Source organism: Passer montanus, unplaced genomic scaffold (assembly GCF_014805655.1).
Source record: "Passer montanus isolate IOZ18808 unplaced genomic scaffold, ASM1480565v1 scaffold35, whole genome shotgun sequence".
Lineage (NCBI taxonomy): Eukaryota > Metazoa > Chordata > Aves > Passeriformes > Passeridae > Passer > Passer montanus.
In genome coordinates this window covers 5,925,640-5,942,732 of record NW_024368263.1, presented here as the reverse complement: position 1 = coordinate 5,942,732, position 17,093 = coordinate 5,925,640, and the positions used below count along the sequence as shown (strand labels likewise).

The 17,093-nt window shown below is 43.0% G+C and overlaps 1 protein-coding gene across 1 annotated transcript in view; it reads left to right on the top strand.

Annotated features, from left to right (window-relative positions):
* Nucleotides 1–2,203: 2,203 nt before the first annotated feature.
* Nucleotides 2,204–17,093, top strand: part of SMURF2 (SMAD specific E3 ubiquitin protein ligase 2) — a 59,166-nt gene continuing 44,276 nt past the window's right edge. The window contains exon 1 of the mRNA XM_039715913.1: nt 2,204–2,579. Within this exon, the coding sequence (XP_039571847.1) occupies nt 2,528–2,579 (52 nt within the window). The 5' untranslated portion in view covers nt 2,204–2,527. The remainder of the gene's footprint in view (nt 2,580–17,093) is intronic.

The following is a 17,093-nucleotide window of genomic DNA, read 5'->3' as shown; positions in this document are numbered from 1 at the left end:
AGTGTAAAGCCATAAAATCCATAAGTATATAGTTCATGGTTTATAGTAAATGCTGCTTAGACTTTGTCTCAAATTCTTTTCTTCTGAAGCAGTGGCGAAGCACTGAACCAATGCTTTCTCTTGTGCTCTGCCTGTGCTGTGAAGGTGTCTAACATTTGCCAGTTTTGTGATAAACAGCTGATGGCACAGGGAACAGGCACAGCCCTGGCCAAGGAAGGGACCCCAGGATTCCTCTGCTCCCTGGTGAAGTGACTCTGGAACAGCAGTGCCACCACTGCAGGAAGCACTGGAAATCTCCACCTGGCACCTGAGACACTTTGGGAGGAAGCGAGTCCCCATGCACAGCATAGGAGAGGTCACATTTTATGGAAGGAAAGCCTTGAGAACCACATTGCACTTCCAAGGCCTTCAGTGGATTAAAAAAAAAACCCCAAAAATCAGTTGCACACGCCAGGTTTGAATGAACGAGGCCCAAGCTCTGAGCTGTCAGGATGGGACCACCCGAGGCACGGGTACAGCTCAGCTCCAGCAGCTGCACAGAGAGAACCTCCTGGGCTGTGCAGGAGCCACAGGATGGACTCAGCAAAGCACTGGTCATCTTCTCATCCCATGATGGGGATCCACAGCTGGATCCTCATCCCTGACTGCCCACATGATAATACTTCACAGGTTACCTCAGCAGGAAAGGCCAGAGCACTGACATGATCAAACGAGTAGATTAGCAAGGTTGTTAGTAAGAGTAGGTGTGTGATGTTATTAGCTTAAACTTCTAAAGCAACCTTGACTGTGGACACATTTGTAGCTTTTCTGGGAGCTTTTGTCACCCTTCAGACCCCTCTGGCCCTGCAGAAAGCTGCCCATGACTTTGATGGAGCTCTCCTCATGGGAAGTGTGTTGCAGAGCTGGGAAAACTCTGGAAAGGCTCACCTTTCCCACAGGGTGGGAGTTAAATTAGGCAACATGGCATGGATGCAAGGCTTTTTATTATTATTATTATTCTACGAATGGCAGTTCACAGAAACCAACTGCTGATTTCTACACAGTGCAGATAAGAACCAAATTGGTCCAAAGTTTAACAGTTTCCAGGGCTGGTCTGTCACACCCTGTCCATGGGGAATACTGTCACGGATCTGCAGCACGGCTGCATGGGACCACCCATTTCAGCCTGGCTCTGAATTCTCCTGCCACGTCTTTTCCCATTTGTGCCCTCGGTTTCCCTGTCCCAACTCCCCACACTCTGCCACCCTCTCCTCCCCACCTTGGCCATTCACCCACAATTTCTTCCCAATCCCCAGCTTTCCCAGGCCATTCTCCACAGCCTTCCCAGTCCCCTAGTCCCCCTCAGACACGGCCATCACCCACGTTCTGCCCAGACTCCAGATCTCCTCAGGACACGGCCATGCCCCCTTGTCCTTCCTGATCCGCAGCTCTCCCAGGACATGGCCAGTCCCCCAATCCTTCCCAGGACACGGCCAGTACCCCCAATCCTTCCCCAGCTCTCCCAGGACACGGCCATTCCCCCTATCCTTCCTGATCCGCAGCTCTCCCAGGACACGGCCAGCACCCCAATCCTTCCCAGGACACGGCCAGCACCCCAATCCTTCCCAGGACACGGCCATTTCCCCCATCCTTCCCCTACTCTCCCAGGACACGGCCATTTCCCCCATCTTTCCCAGGACATGGCCATGCCCCCATCCTTCCCCAGCTCTCCCAGGACACGGCCATTCCCCCTATCCTTCCTGATCCTCAGCTCTCCCAGAACACGGCCAGCACCCGCATCTTTCCCCCATCTTTCCCAGGACACAGCCATTCCCCCATCCTTCCCCTACTCTCCCAGGACACGGCCATTTCCCCCATCTTTCCCCATTTTTCCCAGAACACGGCCATTCCCCCATCTTTCCCCAGCTCTCCCAGGACACGGCCATTCCCCCCATCCTTCCCAGAACACGGCCATTCCCCCATCTTTCCCCAGCTCTCCCAGGACACGGCCATTCCCCCTATCCTTCCTGATCCTCAGCTGTCCCAGGACGCGGCTGTTCCCCCCATCTTTCCCCATTTTTCCCAGGACACGGCCGTTCCCCCCCGCTCTCCCAGGACACGGCCGTCCCCCCGGCCTCCCCAGCCGCAGCTCCCGGCCGCCGCCGCCACCTGACGCCGTTCCCCGCCAGGCTGACCCGAGGCGGGGCGCGGGGGGCGGGCAGGGCCTCCCCGGGGCAGGAGGGAGGGCCGGAGCGAGAGGAGAGGAGCCGAGCCCGCCGCCAGCCCGTCCGTCCGTGCGGCTCCGTCCCGGCTTTGTTGTGCTCGGGCCCGGGGGCGGGGAAGCGGAGGGAAGCGGAGGGAAGCGGGGACGGCTCCGCTCCTCCTCCGCGGCCCCGGCCCCGCTCATGGCGACGCTGGGCACATCCGGGCCTCTCCGCCTTCTCCTCCTCCTTCGGCGGCCGCCGCTGCCCTGAGCGCCCGGCCCGGCTGTGTTCGCGCCTCCCCCGAGCCCTCGGCGGAGCAGCGGCGGGGGAGCCCCGGCGGGGCCATGTCCAACCCGGGGGCCCGGCGGAACGGGCCCGTCAAGCTGCGGCTGACAGGTGAGGCTGGGCCGGGGGCGCGGGGCCAGCCCGGGCGGGGGGCGGCAGCGGCTCCTCCGGTGCCGTTGAGGTTGAACCTGGGGCCGGAGCGGCCCCTCAGGCCCGGCAGGGAAGGGGAGGGCGAGCTTTGCCTCCGCTCGGCTCCCTCGGCCCCGGGCTCGGCGTGTCCGGGCTCCGCCGCCCGCCCGGCCCGGGCCCCGCAGCCGCCTGGGCGAACTTCAGCCACCGCACCCCAACTTTGCCGTGCGTTTTCCCTTCGTCTTTCTCGAAAGAAACGGCCACGCTCTTTGTTTTGACCTCTTTGTTTGTTTATCGTTGTTGTTTTGTTGGGGTTTTTAGGCGATTTCCTCAGCTCAGACTGTTGGGCACTGGAGGGGCTCCCAGGGCAGTGGTCAGAGCCCCAAGGGTGGCAGAGCTCAGGAGCCTTGGACAACATTCCTGGGGACAGGGAGGGATTTTGGGGTGTCCTGTGCAGGGCCAGGGGCTGGACTCCATCGTCCTGGTGGGTCCCTTCCAACTCAGCATATTCTGTGTTTGTTCACAGTTCTTGGGTGAAATGCCTTGTCCTGCCCTCCTCCAGACCACTTGACCTCTGATATTTTAAAATACCATAAAAACGGTTCACCTGTATGCTGGGAAGAAAAAGAATCTGGTCTTAAATACTTAAAGTTATGTCCTTTTCCATATAAAATCCCAGATAAACAGGTTTAGAGGAAAAAATACTGGAAATTCTGCTGGAGGGTTCTTTTAAAAAATTCAGGACACTTGGATCTAGCTTTTTTCTTTGGAGTATTGTTAAGTCCTCCAGTACATAAATGATACTGTGTGTCCTGAAGCATCAGTACAGGAAGGTAAGCAATTAGAAAAGTGTAGCTTTTCACTGTAAATATCCATCTTTATATAGTGTACCTAAGCAGCTTGCAAAAGAAATATTTTTAAAATATTAAAAGAGTTGTTATATTTACTTTAGGTGCGTGAGAAATATCTCCAGTTTAATGCCTAATAAAGAGAGGTGTTTTCATACTGATTTTTCCAAGTATGTTATTTTCACAGGAAAAGTAAAATGTATCTGCTTATGTTTTACTTTGGAATTACTCAGACTAGATTTGTAATCTAGTTTTCATGGAGATTTGTGAGTGTCTGTATATTACACTTGGAAATAAAACTGAAATGAGCGTAGCTGGGGCTGCTGCATGGAACAGTGCAGCCTTGTTTTTACCAAGTGTTTTGTAGCTTTCTCCTCAGGTTATTGCTGTGCTGATGCAGTGCTTTAATACTTTCTTTCCCTGAGTAGTGAGTGCTCAGACTTGCTTATCTTTCAAACATTAAAAATGGTCTGTAGCCTTATTTAAAAGCATGGAAAATACTGTCTAGGGAGTTGTCTTTCTCACCTCTGTGTTTTGTGTTCAGATTTTATTTTTATTGAGGATTAAGTATATATTGAAGCTGTGCCTGTGACAGTCGGTGTGTGGAGGGGAGTGTGATTGTGACCAGAAGCAGGCTGTGGTTTTACACACTGTGGCCAGCCCCCAAATGCAGCAGGTACAGCCCTAAGGAACGTTTTTGGGCGTTTTTGGCATCTTGTATTTTAGGAAGGGAATGTGCAGAGCATGGGATGAAGGCAGAATTGTCTTTTTAGGACTGTTCCAGGGTTAGCAGCTCTGGCAGGCTCTGAGGACCAGTTCTGTTATTGGAAGCTTATAGGAAACATTGGCCTGTGTCTCCAGCTGGACAGCTTGAGGTATTTTCTGCTTTAGCTAATGGGGAGCTGCTTCACGTAGGGTCATTTGTTGTAAGGAAGCTTTACATGTTTAAGGAAAACAATGAATTTTATTAATTCAGCTGACATGTTGTCAGTTCTTGCCTAGGAATAGTTTTAAGTGTTCTATGTGGTTTTGATTACCCTTTTTGATTGGAAAAGCAGTTTGAGGGCTCTTGAGTTCTAAAACTGTTTGGAATTAAAAGAATCTGTATATCCAGTGTTTTTAAAAGTTTATTCTCAAACTGACAAATACTATTTAATCTTAATTTTCTTTGGCTCTATGAAACTAGCAGTCTTCTGTTTTGGCTTGAATGTTTATGGGATTAATTCTGCAATCATTGTTCAACGCTTATCTTTTCTGTTCAGTATCTCTAAATTAGATGGTATAGATTAAAAAATGGATTTCAAGAACTGGATTCAATTAGCAGTTTTTCAGGACATAAACATTAAAGGTTTAGATGGAAAACATTGTTTTGACTGACTGGATAAATGACAGGGTAATGTTTGATGTGAGTCCAAGAACTGATCTGGAGCTAGTGCCCAACTTCTCAGTCCATCTTGAGGAGCCAAATAAAATATTTAACCTAGGCCTCATTTTGCAAAAAAGGTTGACTCTTTGTTGAGACCTTAAGAAAGTTCTGAGAAATGTTTGGCATACCTTTACACTAAGTGTTTAACAGTTTATTTAGGTCTGGGTTCCACAACAGAGACAAACCACAGCGGTGGCATACTTCTAGTAAGTTTTTATTTAGTTTACAGTGCATCTGTGTTATACTTTTCTTACAAAAGGTTATTCTTTTGCAAAGGTTTGGCTGTTTGTTGCAAATATCACTTGAGTCTTTAGTAATACATATGTTCATACCGTTCACATAACCTTGGGCTAAAAAAAATCACTGGGTAATTGTTAAAATCCGAGTGTCATGGCTTCTGATGATACTTCTGGCAGGAGGAGTAAATCCTTGTTTCTGATTGAAATATAGGCAGTGTAATTTAAATTAGCTAAAGTCTAGAATTGCACTAGTCTTCTGCAAAATTCATCTTAGCAGCTTGTAATAACAGTGTCCAAGGAAGTGTAAGAAAAACTTCTTCGACTCACATATTTATCACCATTTGATCTGGTCCTGTCCTGAGTACATTCGAGTTCTACAGAAGATGCAAGTGCAGTCATCCCCTTCCATTCCTAGTATGATTTTTCTCAGTGTTGTGTTGAATATGTGAATTTGTAAATACACTACACTGTCAGTCAGAACATGCTATGATTTCTTTCACCCCACTGTTGAATTGTGTTGATCTTTCATTCTTCAGGACACTGAGAAATGACCATTGTTTTCACTAAATGTTTTATGTCCTAATATGTGAATTTTCTAATGTTAAAATAGCTACATGTGGCTGCTTTCACTCAGGAGATCAATGATGGCTCTCTGAAGCCCCCAAGGTTGTTTTTATCAAGGAGATACTTTCTAAAATCAGTTTGAGGTCCACAAAACTCTGTGAGCATTAGAATATGTTGAGTAAAGGTTCAGTGCAGAAGTTTATTTAGTTCATGTGCTGCAGGTAGTGTTTGTCCCAGAATTGTTAACAAGTAAAGATACTTCTATAGCCACAAAGCACAGTTACACTGGGCTAGAAAAAATGGTAATAAATATCCCATGGATAAAACTGGAATGAGCTGGAAGAGTTTTGCTGGTACAGAATCAGACGTAGGCCTGAAGAGTTGTTGGATTTGTTTTTCCTCCTTCTTACTGCTTCCAGCTTTCCTGCAGGGTTTGCTGATTAGAGAAATAAAAGCACTGGATGTTGTGTTGTGGAAAATGGATCAGCATCTCATGTGCTGCCCCTCTCTCTCTTCTGTCTTGCTGCTTTACTGTCTATTCAGCCCTCACAGTACAGAGGTGGGACTGTGCTGTGAAGTTACAGTGTTGAAGGAGAAAGTGCTGCTGTTTTACCAGACCATAGAAACTCTGGTTATAATGCTGATAATATTTCTTGCAAAACATGCGTTATTTATAAAAAAGCCAAAGTATTCCTGAGCTTTGTAAAACAACATGGAATGTTCAAACCTGGGTTTTGCAGTGGATAAATCAAAGTGTTAAAATAATCCAGTTGAGACAGTGGTTTACCTGAATCCTAAATTTTCCATCAGTGGTGGTGGAAGCAGGACTGAAGTTTATGGACAGCAGAGCCTCACTGTGGGAACATCTGATCGATCAATTGATAAAGCAGCTCCCTATATTTGTATGTAGCAGGGCAGTGGTTTTATAGTTGGCTGAAATTGTAGTGCCATTTTAGGTCAGTTTAAAGTCTGAGTGCTGTTTCTTTTTTCTCTTTGTAGTCCCTGGCTTCACTTTCTGGGCCCTCCCTTGTGTTGTCTCCAGCAACTGTGTAGCTATGGGATGAGCTGAAAGCTAATCCTACCAGGAAAAAAATGGTTTTTTCTATTGAAGAAGAGGGATGCAGAGAAGAAGCTGCAAAGAGGGCAGGGCTGCCTCTCCTACCAGCAGCCTGTAGTTAGATAGGCTTTGGTCAACAATAAAACAATGGGGTTCCTTCATGTAAGGTATATTTGACTTAACTACCAGTTTTTGTAAGCCATGTGTCATTAAAAAATCCGAATCAATAAATTACATAGTAGGTGGATTAAATTGGTGCAGTCATAACAAAGTCAATAGACGTGTCTAATCAGATGTGCAGGGACTGATGGCTGCTTGGCCCTCAGTATTTTCATCAAAGTACAAAGTGTGTGTGTAAATATATGCTTTCTTCTATACACAGTATACAGTTATAGATATTTATATACATATAAATCAGTTGTGGATCATACAGATGCCAAAGAGTTGTAATAAACAACTGAGCAGCTGTATGGAGCAGTTTCAGCTGTTTGTTTCTATGAATTCAGCTTGTATGACAAAGTTTTATTCATCTGGGTATAAAATTAGATATCTGTGTTCAAGAGTACATAATGGGGTATCATGGCAAGGAAAACAAAGATCAGAAAGGATTTGGGGGAGGAAATTGTAGTAGGGGAACAGTTACATGGGGGCTTCAGTTAAAAGATTGAAATTCAGTTAAAAACCCCTGCTGTTCACCTGTGGCTGTACACACTGAAGCTAGAAGGGGATTTACATGTGTAGGTAACATATGGGCCATATGTGGGAGACATATGGGAAATCTGCAGGCAGTTCTAATGGTAATGTTGAAAAAAATTAAAGCTATTGCTGGGAAAAACAATAAAAGGAATCCTGGGGGTGGAATATTAGCAAGTAATGTTTAGAATTGTAGTTTTCAGTGAAGTTTAAAGAGTTTACATTGTCCTGTAATGTCTGTCTGTGTAGCTGTACAAAGCTGAGAAACTCATCTAGTGGTGACAAATTATCTTCTGTGTTCTTTGTTAATCACACTGAAAAATCTGATCAGGCCCCAGATGAAAACATTTTGTCTTTGTGTCTTTAAGGTGAACGGGTAGATCCCTCAAAGAAGACAGCTTTTAATGTTTTGTTCTGGTTTATCTCATGGCCTTTGAAGTGCTTCGTTGCGTTGCCATCTTACTTAGAATGACATCTCACCACTGGGCCAGACCTTTCTTGCAGCCTTTAAAAAAGGGTGGATGATTTCTTTGGGTGTCTTCCCTGCCCTCCTCACAACAATGACGTGAGCTGGCTTCTGACTTGGCTGAGTGGCACGAGTGCATTACTGCACAGGCTGTTATGTGCTTGCTTTCATGTATAGAATGTAAATGCTCATCACACGTGCAGGGCTGAGGTCATTGCAGTGACTCCTGAGAGCTGGGGAAGGTTCACCTCAGTGATGCAGGCAGGGCATGCAGGAGGAGCTGCTCTGTGTGTCTGCTGTCAGCAAAGCACATTCCTCTTTGGGGAAGAGGATCAGAATCTTGAGGGACATTTGTCAGTAATACATTCAAGGGAGCAAATTGTTGGTTTTTTCTTACTACTTCATCTTTAAGTACTTCCAGTGAAAGCACAGATAAGATTGCTTGTAACTTTAAAGAAGTCTTCGTCTGTTGATAACAAAGCTGAGGACAAAACTGGCTAAGCATTATCATCTGAGTTTAAGGGGGAGACTGACACAGGATAGAGAATAGACAAGCTCAAGATCATAAAAAGGATAAACCAAGTAAAGCTGGGATTTAGATCCTCTATCTTTTGACGTTGTGCCCATGAACATTGTTTCTTTTGAGTTTAAATCCACAGAAAAGATGATTCTGTTTTGGGCCCTCTGAGACTGTGTGGTTGGGGTGATTTGTGTTCAGTTATTGCTCATATGCCATATTTGTGTGCTTTAGCATCCTTCAGACTCTTAGGAATTGCTTTTTTTCCACTTCAAAATACTTTTTCTTGCTTTTGCTCAGGCAGATCAGACCAGGAGGGCTGATATCCCCAGAAATGAGTAACGCGTATTGCTTTTGATGAAGCATTACTCACATTTTCAAAATTCTGAAAGTGAAAGAAAAAGTAGCAGTATATGAGTTTCTGTGGCTGTATCCTGTTGGTAATTTTGTGGATTGACTCTTGGCCAGTGCATATTTAACCCAAGTTAGGAGACTTGTTTTCTTGGAGAAAGGGAGAGTCACTCCATGGCTGTGGGATTGTCAGAGGAATGGCTTCAACGCTTCCTTTCTGTAAGCAATTCATTTGAGTTGTTTCAAATATGCAGAGAATGTCCATGCTATGTAATTTACAGGTCCCAGTAAAACTCTGTGCCCAGATTGTGCCATTCATGCTTCAATCAGCATGTGTGATGCCATCTTGCCACAAACATCGGAGTGACAATGCCATAGCAGAGCTTTCCAGCCCACAGCATCAGTTTTTGGGATGCACATGAACCTCTGCTCCATCTTGTGCTGTCAGATGGGTGGGCTGAGGAATATATCCACATTAAAGTCCATCTCTTGTCATGCCCCTTTTTCTCTGGGTGTAGAGGGCTGTGGTGGGCTGATGTGTAAATGAGTGGTGGCTCCAGGCAGGTTCACAGACCAGCAGGCTCTTGGTGGCATTTTCATTCTGCCTTGACCCAGATTTTAACAATACTGATGGAGTTAAATGGAGTAATAACTAATTATATCTGTCATGATGCTTCTTTTTAACATGCTAACCATTTGATTTGGAGTTTATATATAGATGCATACATAAATTCAATTATAGATGCAGTAGTGCTTGTATTTAACTGGAGGTGGAATCTGTGTTGGTAATACTTAGAGGCATTTTCTGAACTTGGGTCAACCTAAAGATTTCTTCCTAAGATAGATAAAGACCAGGCTATACACTTCTAAAATTATGTATGATAAAGCTCCTGCTTTGTGTATATTGTAGGACGTGAGGAAAGTAGATGGAGTGTACTTAGTAATCTGTTGTTCATTTTAGTAAAAGGCAATCTAGTAAATGCAGGTATTTTTAATGCAAAAAATGTAAAATTTAATAAAATTAATTTTATTACTCGTGAGGGAGGAGATATGTTTCTGGGTTAGATGTTTCTGGATATGGCTGGTTAAAAAAAAATAAAATAAAAATCCTTAAGTGTGCAAAGGAATGAAACACGTCTGAATAAAATTCATAGAATTATATTCATACTTAACTGCTTGGGATTAGAAATTCATGGCATTTATTGTACCAAGCATTTAGGTATCCTCATGGCAAATAATCCTTCAATTCGACTCTTAACAGAAAATGTTCACCTTGTTCTGAAATTCTTTATTTATAATATCTATAAATATTTATTTTCAGAGAAGAAGTTCTTCCCATTATTTTCCCTGGTGGATTATAAAATAGTTTATAGCTCTGTACAGAAGACTGTGTGCAGGACTAGATGAGCAATAGCATTGTGCTTAGTTGCAGTGATATTTAGGTGTCCTCTTTTTTGTTTAGCAGCAGAGTAAGTTCTTCTGTCTTAATTTAAAAAGGATGGCATCAGGCATAAGAAACTTCATAGGATAGAGCTGGTGCAGGTGGTGCCATTCAGAGGCAAGAGGGGACATTTGTAGAGGTGGAACAGGACAGAGTACAATTGTTCAAGAGGTGGCACAGGGATGTGGAGGGACTGTAAGTTTCCCAGGTTTTGGGTCACTTTGTAGTGGAAGCAGAAAACAAATGTGGGATCCTGTGCTTGGGCTGAAATGTAAAGAAATGTACATGTCATGTTGGTGAGTCCAGCACTGAGCCAGGCTGTAATGATTCAATGGTTGCACTGTCAGCGTGGAAATCTGAAGATGCTGAGCATTTCTCTTCATCCTGATAATACAAATACTTGTATTTTAAAGGATACAAAATACCTGTTGAAGTAGATGTGAAGGACCTCATCCTCACATCTTCTGGAGAGCACTTGCTCAGCAGTACTAATTAAAAATGACTGCCTTCTTTAAGCCTGAGTGCACAGTATATGACATGTAAATTGCCCAGACTTAAAGAAGGGCATAATGCATGATAAAGCAGAAATTTTCTAGGGCTTTTATTTAAAGAATTGTAGTAGAAAGTTCAAAAATATTTCATACTGATCTTGCAGAAGGTTCTTGTTAATTGAAGCTTGTGAGGAATGATAAAAAATTTTTGTGCCATCTTTCATAATTTCCAATGGGTTGTGTATGTGGCATTTCTAAATGTCTAACTAGCAGTTCTGGATGCTTGGTGAAGCTCAGGGTGGTGGTGAACAGAATCTTCAAATGCATATATGTGAGATATCTCTATATATCTCTATATCTCACACATAGTTATAATAAACTCTTGGTTAAGGATGTAGGAGTGGGGGAAAACTGCTGTTGTCCTCTGTTCAAGCTTATTAATGCTGCTGCCCAGGGGAAGTGCCCCTGGTTTATTAGAGAAGCAATTGCTGTCTGTAAATTCCAGATGCTGTGCAATAATTCCAATTTGCCTCAAATAGCTGGATATTAGCTTTTTGTTTAAAAGTTAAAGGGTTTAAATCTTTGTGATTGTACTAATATGAGGGGGACAATATTTATGCTGAAGTTGTGCTGTCATGTAATACTGTGGCCCTTTTGTGAAAATCCTTCATGTTTGGGATTTCTTCTTAAGAGCTGGGTTGAAAGATGATTTAAAATGTTGGCTTCTGCTTTCTTCTGCAGCAGGAAAAGAGAAGGCCTTTAAGGAAAAAATGACTTAGAGTAATTTTCAGTAGTACGTGCGTCGTGCCTGGCTTGTCATAAAATATTTGTGAAGTCTTCTCTCCCTTCCTCAAGCCGTTCCCACAGTTCACAGTGTTCTCTCAGTAGCTCTTACGAGGGGGGTAAAAGGAGGTTAAAAGTTCTTTAGTCTCATCTACAAGGACAGACAGTAAAGTTCTTGGTTCCCCTCCCAAACAGCAAGTGGTTATTCTGCCTGGGGGGAGGTCCTATATATTTATATTTGTCTGTGTCTCACTTGCTTCTGTGGCCAGGGGATCATGAAGAAATTTCTGTTCATTTGTGAGATGTGAATGTGGCATTGTGAATACGTGCCTCGGATTTCCTCATTACAATATTTATCATTTTTCCTGAAAGTTCCTTTCCTCTGGTGAATTGTTCATCCTGTAGAATCAGTCAGCTATTTCCTGTGTATCAGCATAATGTAACTTCATCTACACTGGGCAGGACTTTGGACCCGTTCAAAACTTTTCTATTTTTCATAAGTTCATTGGAATTTAGTAACCTCACTCTCCACATTTCAGCAGTTCTTTGCAGTGTGGTCCATGTCTGGAGATGCACTTGTCCTGCTCCCACCCTGTGTCACTGCAGTGGAGTGGCAGCAGATGCACAGGAAGATTGTCCCTGGTCACCCTGACCCTTGGATTCCTTGTCCCCTCAGCACTGTGGGGACTGGGGGCTCTGGGGCCTGCACTTGCTTCTACTTTGTGTCATTTGAACATGGAATTGCTTTGTCTGTCTGACCATCTTGGCCTTTTACTTTCCATCAGTGAAATTTGTAACTCTGGCTGACGTTGGAATACCAAGCTGGAGCTAATAATGCCAGCCCCAGTTAGCACTTCCCATTATCAGGCACTGCTCAGTGATGTTAGCAGCCAGCTAACACAGACGTTTTTCATGCTGAGGAGCTCAATCAGACCAAATTTATTTTGGGAGGATTCTGCTAAACTTCAACCAGTTTCAGAAAGGATTAAAAATACATTGCACATCATGTAGAAATGCTTGGTTCTTGTGGATCCTTCATTCTGGGGCAGAGGCACTGTCAGACAGGGATACAGTGATAGGCTGAATCAGCCAGGTGAGGCTTGGGGCAGGCTTGGTGAGGAGCTGAGCTCTGCCTCTTGAAGCTGAGCTAGTGTGCTCCTGGTGTGAAGAGAGGCACCACCTGCAATGCACAGGACACAAAATCTGGATGAGGGTGGAGGAGGAGGGAGTGAGCTGGAACAAGGAGCTGTCCGGGGCAATGGGCAGATGGTGGAGTCTGCAGATTTTGGCAGTACAAGGCATCTGTTGGTGCCTGGGCTCTGGTGCTGCAGCACTCAGTGTGACACAGGGTCACAGAGGCAGCCCAGAGTCTCCTGTTCAGACCTTTCAACACTTGGCTTTCCATCCAGGGAATGCTGTTTCTGCCCTTGTGATGTTCTGTTGCTGATCTGTTTTATTCAAGAAGGGGTCATCTACAGCAGGGGGGCTTTATCGGAGCTCAAGATGCATAACATGCAGAGAATGTGAGTGGTTACAGTTGGGAAGAGGCCAGAAGTTTAAAAACAAACAGGAAAAAACACCCACCCCAAAATTTCTCCCATCTGTTCCTTTGCTTCACATGTCCACCACCTTGATACTATATAGAAGAAATAGGGAATTAAGGGCTGGCTTCTAAGTGGCCATGATTCAGAACATAATTCTGAAAAGGCTTGAAGATAAGATCAGGGTTACTCCTTATGAGTAGAACAAAAGGAATTCTTCAGTTTTTAGCAAACCTGAGAAGTTTTTTAAAAAGACCCTTGGTTCTAAGAATATCTTGGTCACTTCGTTAATGCTAATATTTTATTACTTTAAAAGGGTGTAGAAAACTTGCTGTTAATTATAATTAAATTATGTAGTTTTAAAGTTTCCTTGGCTCATTTACATGCCATATTTTCACAAAATTTCTGGAGTTACAATTAATGCAACTCCAGAAGTTACATGTTTTCAGAGAGGTGTTATCTGCTGTTGATGAGTTCATTGCATGAAAGATTTGAGCTTTTTTAGTTAGAGTCAATGTTAATATGTTAAATATCAAGCAAAAAGAGAAAGCCACGAGCTATGGCAGTCATATTTGTACACTGTGATGGATCTTGAATTCTTTGTGAATATTTCTCTGTAGAAGAGGGCAGCCCTTTAATTTTATATTTTATCTCCACTATAAAATATAAAATTAAAGGGATTTGCACCAGAGCATCTTCCCGTGTCAGGGGGGTGATTCAGTGCCCTGTGCTCTGTTTGCACTGAGCTGCCAGTGTTGTGAACCACTTATCTTCACTCTCTGTGTGTATGAAACACACACAAAGGAGCTTGCAAAAGCAGAGTGTGACCAGTGAAGAAACAATCCAGAAATTACCTGTACTGGGCAGGTGTATCTCCAGCAAGAGACAGGCAGATGTGCAGTCTGAAGTTTCTTGTAGAGGTCTGTGTGGACGGAGTGAGGAGGAGTTATGGGTGCATTCAGATGGGTGATTTTTTTTTTCTTTTTTTAGAAAACTAAAAATAAGTGAACTGACAAAATGTGAAACTGCAAGGTTTCACTTTAAGTAAACTTAATATTGTCTAACTATGAAGAAAAATGAAGTTTTCAGACTGTTTTTATATTTTACAGTTATTTGTTGATGCGTAACAGTGCTTCACTTTTCCCCCAGTGTTTGACACTAGTCTGAAACAAAGTCTGCTCCTATGGGACTTCTTTGCTCATTTTCACACCTCTTTGTGCTTTGGACAATTATAAAGTTATTAAATACATGATTTTGTTCCGCTGATCCCTTTTATCATGATTTAAGGTCACTGGTAGCCTTGTCTGCTTCCCAGGGGAATGTTCAGGATCTGTTTGGTTTTTAGGTGTACACTACATGCATCGCTTTCTGCTAAAATAAATATCCATTTATCAGCTTAATGGAAGAATAGTTATGTTTGAGAGTTGAGGTGTGTCTTTGTTCTAAAACTATGAAATCCCTAAAAAAATAGAGTACCATTTCTATCAGATATGGTGTTAACTGCATTTCATAAAATTACCTTTTTCCAGCAAGAGGTTTTGTTATTTGCACACATACTCAAGTTTAATGGTTTGTTTTTATTCTGAGGGCATGCTTTCTTCATTGTATTTGGCTAGGGTTTTTTTTACATTTTAATTGAAATATTTACAATATAGTTATTTTTGTTATAGTGAACCATTTTATTGTTTCAGAAATGAATGAATCATATATTCTAAGTTATTTTTTCCTGGCAAATATTTTTCTTTAGTGGTTCCTGAGGGCTAGCTTAAGTTGTGCAGATGAATAATACTCGAAATGCAGTGTCTGATTCATCATGTCATATGTTACAAAGCAAAACCTTTATATATATACACACAGGTGTATATAAACTATATATACACACAGGTCTTTTGACTTGCAAGAACATCAGCTTTACTTGGGACTAGAATGGTTATGTAGCTGTTGCAAGGCAATGAGGTTATTATGCTCCTTGAGTCTGTTGTTTGCTCTGACTTCACTCCATTTCCTAAAATCCCAAGGTTTTGTTCTCTTTCCCAGGTTTCTCCTGTGTCCCAGCTGGAAGAGCAGGTGCTGCCTGTGCAGCTGAGCTCCCAGGCCTGTGATCCCTTTGCAAGGGTGTTTGCAGTGGGGTGTTGGATGGATTTTGTCATGAGGGAAAGGGTCAGAGGGGATCCTCTGCTGTGCTACAAGGCAAATGAGATTTAATTTTGGTATCAGGTATAGCAGAGGGTAACCACAGGGTGGTGTGGAGCCTGCCCATGGTGAATGGCCTTTGCATGTTGAATCAGTTTCTGTCTGGCCTTTCACCTCAGTGCCAGGTGGAAGAGTCCAGGTGCATTTCCTTGACTGCTCAGCATGAATTCAGCAGCCAGATTGGAGTGATAGAGATGAGTAAGTGGCTCCACAGCCCCCTGAGAATGCAAGAGAGCAATGTCAATACTCTCTATTTCTTGTTAGCCAAGTGTGCATTCTTTATACTGAGGTTTAAAACATTTAGAAGAGTAAGAGTATCAAAAGAGCATCTACTATGTGAGTGTGTTTTTATGTGAACACTGTGAAACCTGTACAGACCAGGTCTGCTTTTTTTTATGTATCTGTATAAGTGATTTATGTAATCTAGAATGTAAAGGATAAAGTTCTGATAGATTTTGTTTAGGCATAAAAATATCATACACAAATTGGTTTTTCATATGTTTCCCAGATTCACTATAGGGAGGTTAAAAGAAAACAACAACAAAACACCAAACCACAAAAAACACCCAAAACAGCAAAGCCCTCCCAAATCTCCCTGTGTTTTTTCTGTTGCCCCTACCCTGAGCTTCTGTCCACACAAATATTTATAAACAGCAAGTAATGCACTTTCTTTTGCATGCAGAAAGCTCTGGGGAAAATCAGGAAATGTTTCAGTATGTGTAAGGCATTTAATATTTTGTTTTGCTCTGATTTATCTTTCAAAGAGTCGTGGAGTCCTGCCTAAAAAACTAGAATACACTCCCTGTGAGCTTATGTTACCTTTGTGTAAAACAGTCAAACCTCTGCTGCTGGAACTCAGAAATTCATGGACAGAATGACTAGAACAGTAAAAATGACTTTAAAAAATGTGGTTATTGGATAAACTGGTATCAGCCCAGCTGCTGAGGATAAATTGATTTTGCTATTGCTTTAAATCTGTGATGTGTTGGTATTTTGGCAGAGTAAGAAAAACAAGGATATTAGAAAGTAATTTACTGCCCTGGGATTAGCGAGGAGTGTTGTGTTTCTGTGGCTGGGGCAGGCCGGGCTGCTGGAGATGTGTCTGATAAACAGGACGAGGTCTAGTCTGACAGCTGGCAACAATAGCTTTTGCTCAAAGTCAGGTGTACTAAATTAGCAAATCTATTACAAGGCTACAGGAGAAATCTCACAGAAGACAAGCCTTGTAGGCAGAAGTGCTGCCAAATGGGAAATGATTCATCGTCTCTGAATGGGATGAGCACTGAGCAGAAGCAGTTTAAACCTCAGACTGCTTTGGCTCATAAACCACCAAATATGTGATTAACACTTTATCTTCTCCAATCCCGTGGTTTTTATTGTCTCCTGAAGAACAGTCTGGATTTAGGAGCAAAATCTGTGAGACTCGTTTGTTTCTTCTAATCTCTTTTAGGTATTTTTAAAATTTTTAGCCAAATGACAGAATGTTTGTGTGCACCCTAGAAAGCACTCCTGTCCTGTGATCCTTCAGCAACAGCACCTTTTAGTGAGGACCAGGAGTGCAGGCACAGCTCCCTGAACTTTGTTTGCTTATTTTTACTGAAAATGCATGATTAGCTGTGATGTAGTTTAATGTAGGATGCCAGTTCCAGGGTGATCACTGCATTTTGAATTTTAGTATTTTAAAAACTTGCATCACTTTAACATAAACAATGCCATTCATAGACCACAATGCTGAAAGATGAGAATGAAATATATTTATGAGTTCTTAAATTTAATTTCTTAATGCAGAAAGGAGGTACTGCTTACAAAGTTGGATGAAGCAATGTAAAAGGGAAAAAGCCTGTGCCTTCTTTGTCTCCATATAACTGATCAGGTATTTAGTGTAA